General features: G+C 36.3%; 1 protein-coding gene across 1 annotated transcript; it reads right to left on the minus strand.

Moving 5' to 3' along the window:
* Positions 1 to 4598: 4598 nt before the first annotated feature.
* LOC136850632 (uncharacterized) lies at positions 4599 to 8063 on the minus strand. The gene is made up of 4 exons (XM_067124353.1): positions 7986 to 8063; positions 6744 to 6963; positions 6133 to 6417; positions 4599 to 4939 (listed from the first exon to the last, which is right to left on the minus strand). Exons 1-4 carry the CDS (start codon positions 8061 to 8063, stop codon positions 4599 to 4601), a joined length of 924 nt encoding a protein of 307 aa, XP_066980454.1.
* Between the last annotated feature and the right edge of the window lie 388 nt (positions 8064 to 8451).

Below are 8451 nucleotides of genomic sequence, written 5' to 3' on the forward strand. Positions count from 1 at the left end.
GGAATATTATTATGAGAGTCTGGGGATGTGCCTTTCTGGCAGGAGAGTATAGTTACACTAGGTATTTAAGTGCTAAGGTAGCTGACAGCGGAAGAGACAGCACTGAGGGCAGATACTGTGTTCCTAGAGTAAATGAGAAATGATTCTTAACAAAAGGTGTTTACACGAGGACTTGACTTCACATGGTTCCCCTCCCCCCCCAAAAAAAAAAGCATTCGAAAGTACATTTTGGAAAGAGAAACTGGTAAGGGAAAGAGTTTGTTGATAGACGTGATAATGAGACGAGCGAGTGAACGGTATCTGACCATTATTTCATGGAAGCAAAAGTTCAGATGAACAGGTGCTTGAGTTGGAGACGGAAGGGGTGAAAATACAGCCTTACGAATAATTGTGGTAAGTGTGTTATATAAAACTGAAGTGAAAAGAGCATGTAAGAAGAAAATGTATGAAAAATAGGCTAGACTTCAAAAGAGTGCAAACGGTTTTCTTAGTCTTTTAGAAATATCATTAAGCTAAGAGAAAAGTGTTTGGTTATTTTATAATAATAATAATAATAATAATAATAATAATAATAAATAATAATAATAATAATAATAATAAGGGTATCACTGGACTTGGTTAACATTGCTGAATAGTATTACAGTGAGTTGAACAACAAAGATGCTAAAGCACCAATGACAGCATCCACTGTAATGGAAAAACCTACAGATCGGAATAATAATAATAATAATAATAATAATAATAATAATAATAATAATAATAATAATAATAATGGTAGTAAAATGAACAAACGACAATAACAGTTAAGGAAGAGGCACAAATAAAAATACAACAGTACTGTAAACCGGATCATACGCAAAAGAACATATGTCCAACAACGTAGCCCTTCAATAGAGATCATGACATAAACGGTAAAAGAATACTAATGAGAATGAAGGCACTGGAAACAACAGAGAAACAATGAAAAAACTAAAAGCAACTAAAGCCTTCTCAAAAGTGATATTCAACTCCCTTCTCTTTTTAAGAAGTTCTACTTCAGCGGGTTGCCATCATTTCCTAGTCTGCTGATCAGAATGAATATAATCATTTGGTGATGGTTTTCATAGTCTGTGGTTTTCCTTGAATATCTCCACGGCGGAATGAAGGCGAGGTACGTTTGTTCATCGACTAAGAATATTGTTGTGGGGAATATTATGACGTCTCGTGGTCTCTCGGGAATAACTTGAAAAAGAAGAGGGCTGCCAAAGACATTGTTACAACACGAGCAAGTACCAGTAATCTGATTTTTCGGTGAAAGAAGGCAAATTTTCTTGCAATCCAGTCGACAGTCATATAACTCTTGAGCCATCTGTGATGTCAGATGTACCTCTTAGATCTTCTTGATAATGCGCACCAGATACGACAATTCATGTATGGTTGGTCTAGCGGCAGTGGGACCAAACTGGGCTATGTTCACGTAAGTTACTTCGTGAAAAACTACTCTCTGACACTGACTAAAGTTTCGGCATTTCAACATACATCTTGATTGGACTGGTAAAAATTTCTTGACCACCTTGCTCTCATTCAAAGTCGGCGTAAACCTCGATCGTAATATGGCAGTCGTGAATAGGTCAAGTGATTAGTTGGGAGTTTATTATAAGGTAGTCATGGAGTGGTCGGAATTTGTTTTGGTCATTTGGAATGACTTGGGTACAACGAAAATAACACAACGACAAATCAGTGTTTTGTCACAACAAGCACAAATGAAGCATTGCAAAGTTAATAAGACGGAATCTCCTTAAGGTAAGAACATTCAAGAGCAAACACAAGCCAAGGGGGACCTCAGCACGACTGAAAAAACAAGTCGCTTAGAGTCAGTCATGTTATGTTCCAGTAATTTTCAAGCTGGGCACGACTTCTTAATCGCTTATTTCCCTTTGACGTCCCTCAGTGTCATCTTAGCCTAAGTGGTCTAAAGAGCAATGACTTACATTGGGTCTTGGTTTCGTTGTAAATTATATGTATTTCTTCAAAAATAATTGCAGAAGAATACTAATTAGGGACTGGGGGACAGCACTCAAGAGCAGATTAGAACTACGTCATAGGCATATAAGATATTGTTTACTGTTTTTCCACTGATAAAGCGAGGTCAGTTCAACGTTCAACATATCTCTGTATGTATTAAGGCGATAGAGGAGAGAATGCTGCCTTGACGACACCTGTTAGAGGGACCTCTTTAACATAAAACTGCAGCTTGAAGAATGAGCAATACAACATGCCAGAAAATGTACCGGCATACCTCAACGTTTTAAAAAAGTTTCATATCATTAGCATTATCAATTTTTTTTTTCTCACATCAACAAAAAAGAGAATACAAGACAAGCATATGACAAGTTCAGCAATTCTTCCTCGATGTGGCACAGGCGTTCAGTGAATATAATCCACTAAATGAACCGGCTACAATATCTTTGGTGAAATTGTATTAATGTTAATCTTCCAATAATTTTCTGAAGCACCTGCATCTTCTTGCAATTTCTGATTAGGCATAAAGAGAACTAAGAGTAAGAATTCTGAATAACTGATAAATTCTATAAGTATTAAAGACGAGAGCTAGCAAAAACGTAAATTACTGAGTAGCGAAATTTTAAAGCTTTAGCAAAACCATCACAGCTGGGTGGTTTACTATTGCGTAAGCTCTTTACGGTATCCATAAAGTCATCTGGCGCAATATGAACGGCTACATAAAATTATTACATCAAGAAAAAAAAATCCAGAAATTCAGGAAACAGCTAAAATGATCTCCCCATATTCATGTAACTGAGAGACATTCCAACTATGTTTGCTTCTTTGGAAGATCAAAATGGGAAATTACCTGTCTACTTTTTCAGGTGAGCTATAAAAGGAAAACTCATCTTTTACAAGAATTAATGAAATGAGGCTGCAAAAAACAAACGTTATAAAAAAAAACAAGTCGTAGTATGAAACCGATTAACAAGTAACCAATAAAAACTGCAAATAATCTTGAAGTAAACTCTCTGAACAAAACCTTTGAGAAGAATCCCATTAATATGAAACAATACACTTTAAATCTATGGGAGATGCCCCTTCATTTAAAAAAAAAAAAAAAAAGAAATTCAACAGACAACAAAAATTACAAAAACCATGGGGACAGAAAAACAATATTCAACAATATGCTCTCAATTAAATAAAAAATTCTGCAACAATGGGGTCAAAGATTACTGAATATAAATACGATCAAATAACTACATGCAACTGGAATTTCTTGCAACGCAAAATAATGCCATTTCTTTTTCAACTTCGATAGCTGCAGCTCTGTATTCGCAAAGAAAGCTATTTCTGGGATAAAGTTACAAAGGGCTCTGGCTAATTCAAATGGATAAAACCTTTATGATGTTTTATAAAAAAAAAAAAACAAGGGCTCTGTTGATCATCTTCATTAGTCATGCCAATATTGCCACAAGTAATTAATGATTTTCCTATATCCTAGTAAAATATTACTTTCCTATCCTAAGGCAAGATGAAGATTAAGAATAAATAAAGCATCAAACAAAGAAATAATTTTTAACATTCACTACTAAACTTCCATCTTCCATCCATATATATATATATATATATATATATACATAAACATATATATATATATATATATATATATATATATATATATATATATATATATATATATATATATATATATATATATATATATATATATATATATGTGTGTGTGTGTGTGTGTATATATAACACCTCATCGCCATTAGAGAGGAGTGCTGCCAAAGGTAAAAAGCCTTCCGATAATTAGCAAGACTCTAGGTATGAAGTTGCTAGCCCCATCCCTTTTTCTCAACTGCAATGACGTTAGTGTTCATTCACAGCCTTGTAATGTTGAGCCACAGTATGTCTTTCCATAGTTTTGATATATTCACTCTTCTATTTATCATGTGTTATGTGTAATACTAATAATCATTAAAATATCATATGTAGTGTAGCGTCAGCTCTCAAAAGAGTTAGTGATTTAGATAACTTAACAGCATAATTTAGAATTAATAATATCATTCTTGATAATAGCTTAGTAGCAAGAGAGAGAGATTCGAGTTTTAGACCAGATGTACCATCTGTCACCAGTTAAGATAAAGCGCTGACAGGTTGGGAATAACAATCGCTGCTCCATTCAGGTTTTTCGTTTTGTTTTTGAAACATGCCAGTCAAAATTAGCCTGTTGCAATCTGTTTGTCTACTCCTTCTATGGATGCTAAAAGTTGATTCATCACTCGTTGGAATGTTGCAGGTGCATTCATCAGACCAAATGGCAAAACAGTGTATTGATACAGTCCAAAAGGAGTAATGAAAGCTGACAGCAACTTAGCATTCTCATCTGAGAGAATCTGATAATAACCTTTCAACAAGTCTATCTTGGAAACAAACTTGGCTTGCCCAATATTATCAAGTACTGTAATTGATCTATAAGAGGCAAGGGATAATTGACAGCCACACAGATGGAATTCAGTTTCCTATAATCAGTACACATCCTAAATGAGCCAGCTGGTTTCTTCAATAACACATGGAGAACTGCAATGACTTGAATTGGGTTCTGCTCATCCATGATGCAACAGATATTCAACTTCTTTCTTCAAAACATCTCTGTGAAAAGGTGAAAAGCGATATGCTCTCTGTTTACAAGGTTTTCCATCTTCTCTGATCTTCATGTCATGTTTTGTCAGATTGGTGCGCCTAGGTACATCTGCAAAACTTTCAGGGAAACTTTGAATCACTTCACTCAATTCACCACTTTGCTCAACGCTCAGATGTTTTAGTTTATCCTCCAAATTTTCCAATATGGAAGAATTGTTCAACTTGCTTTCAGCTCCCAATTTATAGCCATCCTCGTCCTCTGTAGATGAAGTCTGTGTTACTGACACTGTTTCAGTTTTAGTCTCTGAGAAGTAAGGTTTCAAAAGATTCACATATATCTTCCTTTGTCTTTTCCTTCTTCCTGGTGTTTCAATCACATAAGTTCGATCACTTAACTTCTCTGATTATCTTGTAAGGACCTTGAAATTTATTGGTAAGCAGAAATCTTATCACTGGTAAGAACACTAGCACTTACTGACCTACCTTTTAATTTTCTCTCGACTTACTGTCAGATTTTCTAAAGAGAATTTTCTAATTTCTCTTAATCTTTTCCTCAACTTCTTCACTTATTCTCCTTGGATTTCCTCTTGATTTTCTTCCCAATTTTCTGCAAGAATCTTCAATGGACCTCTCACTTCTTGACCAAAAATCATCTCATATGGTGAACATCCCATACTTTCTTAATAAGCATTCCTAACTTCAAACAACATTAAGGGTAAACCAACATCCCATTCTCTTCCTTATTCATAAACTTATTTTGTTAACATACTTTTCAATGTCTGGTGGAACCTTTCCAAGGCTCCTTGAGTCTCTGGATGATAAGCCATTGATAACTGTTGTTTCACTCCTAATAAGTTCATCACATCCTGGAACAATTTTGAATTAAAGTTCATTCCTCTATCACTTTACACAATTTCTGGTATTCCAAACTTGGAGAAAAACTCCAACAACTTCTCATCAATTACCTTGACACTTATACTTCTTACAGGAAGCTCCTCAGGATACCTTGCCACATGACACATTAATGTAAACAATGTTCATTTCCTTTCTTTGTTTTCGGAAGCAGTCCAACCACATCTATAATCACCTTACTAAAGGGTTCTCCTCTAATTTCTATGGGTTGTAAGGGGGGCTTTCTGAATGTTTTCATTCGGTTTTCCAGCTACTTGATAGGTGTGACAATCTCTCCAAAACCTCTTAACATCCTTGTGAAGTCCAAGTTAGAAAAAATACTTCATTATCTTCTCTACAACTTTCCTGATTCCCATATGTCCTGGTATATCTGCAAGTTGATGCTTCCTCATTAGCAATCCTTCCTTTAGATAATAACAGATAGGAGTTTTTGCATCTTTTCTAGATCAACAACTCTGAAGAACAAATCAGCCAATGTTGTATCCTTCTTCTGCAGTTCAATTAGCTTCTCTCTATTCACTTGACCAACTTCAAGGGCTGAACTCTCAATACCTGCTTACCCTGCTACTGTAGTTTCACTACTACCTTCAGGAACACTCTGACTACTCTGAGTCTCTTCAATAACAACAGATTCCTCTTCTTGAGAAATCCTTTCATTGTTAGCACTAGGGGAAACTTCACTTTCCTGGAACAGCACTTCTAAGCTCAAAGATCCTTCACTCAATCCTTTTTGTGCAGGTAAATCCTCAGTTTCTTCACTTGCTGATGGCGTTCTCTTCATACTCCTGGTAGTTACACAACTTTTTAACAGGTGGAGGTTATTCTTCTCTAAATCTACCGTAGGACTAATCCTCAATGGTTTGTCTGTCACTAAAGGACAAGGAACAAATGGTACACCACCAACTTCATTACCCAGTAAAACATGTACACCTTCAACAGTTAGTGAGTCCTTTACAGAAAAATCAACATTCCCTATCATCAATTCACAGGACAGGTGCAAGCGGCATATAAGACCTACCTCTTCTCCTCCTACACCGTTCAAAACAACTGTGGGTGAGCACCACGAACTACCATAGTATGGTTACTCCCAATATCACGTAATACCTTGACTGGTACCTGTACACTCCATCCTTGAGTTGCCAGTGTACATTCACAGATATATGGCTTAAAAGCCTCCAAGCCACTCAGCCACTCACTGCTTGAAGATAAATTTCCACTGGTTTCTAAACACTCTGTTTGTTTAGTTTCAGTCTTTCCTACAGTTTCAATCTTCCCCACACTTCTCGTCATTGTCTGTTTCACCTGGTCACCTTTGACCACTTGACCAACTGGTTTTGACTGTTGTGTCTGATAACAATCTCGACTATAATGTCCTGCTCTTCCACACTTAAAGCAAACAACATTAGTCTTCTGTATCTGTTGTGAGAAACTGGATGGTGAGGATTTAACATTCGATTGCTGAGGGGTATTACCTTATTTTGTACTGGTATTACCACTAAAAAGGATTACCACTAGAAATAAATTTCTTCCTGAAATTTGGATGAGACCTAAAACCTGTGCATTGTTGGTTCTGGTACTTGACATTATTGGTACGCCTACTACTTATAATATCATAATCTTAACTCAATGTAGCAGCTTTGTCAAGTTTCTTAACCTCTCTCTCTCTCTCAAGTAGATTCTTATGTGTTCAGGAAATCCTCTAAGATACTGCTTGAGGACTACCAACTCCTCAAGTTCGTCTACAGTTTTAACTTTAGCAGCCTCCAACCACCGTTTGAAATATCTTCTCCTTTATAGGCATAATCCAGGAAAGTTATCTTCTCATCCTTTGTTAAAGATCTGAATCTTTCATTGCAGTACTCAGGGGCCATCTGGTAAACTTGTAGCACATTGTGTTTGAGTACCTTGTACTCTTTACACTGATCAGCTGATAAGGGTAAATAGGCATTTCTCCCTTTACCTATGAGAACACTGTAACAAGACTGACCATTTATCTTCTGGGCATCCCATACCTGAAGCCACTTTTTCAAAGTGATCAAAAACTCATCTGGAGCTTCTTCTGTAAACTTTGGAATTGACTTCTGTACTCTTACCACATCAAATACAGGGTCTGAATTACCTTGGGTAGGGTTAGACGGTGTTACAGGTAATTTGGAGTGAGCTTTTATTAACTCCATCTCCCTTTCATAATCTTCCTTCTTCCTTGCTCTCTCTCTTTCCTCTCTTGCTCTTTCTCTTTCTTCTTCTGCTGCTCTTTCTTCTTCTCTTTCTTTTCTCTCTCTTTTCTGTCTTCTTTTTCTTTATGTGCCTGTCTTCTCTCTCTTTCTGCCAGCATTCTCAGCTTAATCAAACTTATTTCTCTTTCCTCTTTTTTCTTTTTTGGCTTGCATTTTCAGCTTAATCAAGCTTTCTTCTGTAGCTATGCATCTAAGCTCTACCTCTGCATCACTTTTCTCTTTCTTTTCCACCTCAGACTCAATGTGAACTTTCAATTCCTCTTGCCTTGTGCCTCTCATAACTCTTCATCTATTTTACCAGAGTCCATCAATGCTTGGATTGCAATACATCTGATGTGTGCTTTAATCATACCACTAGACACATTACCCCAACATGCCACTGCTAAAGCAGCCCACTGAGCTTTAGTAAGGCTAGATTCAGGTAACTCTTAGATCAATGGAGCTACTAAAAACTCCTGAACATTGAACAGAGCCATTTTCTCTAAGTTACTCAACTAAATAACTAACAATACAATGCAAAAAACAATTATGTGGTCACTTTCCTATCAAAAAGTCCCTAACACCACCAGTATAAATCATAAACCAGAGTGATATTTTGTTTTGTTTCCGGGTCTAGGCACCAAATTCTATTATCACGAAGTGTTCCAAGTACCTAGTTGTTGCACAT

The sequence above is a fragment of the Macrobrachium rosenbergii genome, chromosome 3, assembly GCF_040412425.1.
Source record: "Macrobrachium rosenbergii isolate ZJJX-2024 chromosome 3, ASM4041242v1, whole genome shotgun sequence".
NCBI classification, from domain to species: domain Eukaryota; kingdom Metazoa; phylum Arthropoda; class Malacostraca; order Decapoda; family Palaemonidae; genus Macrobrachium; species Macrobrachium rosenbergii.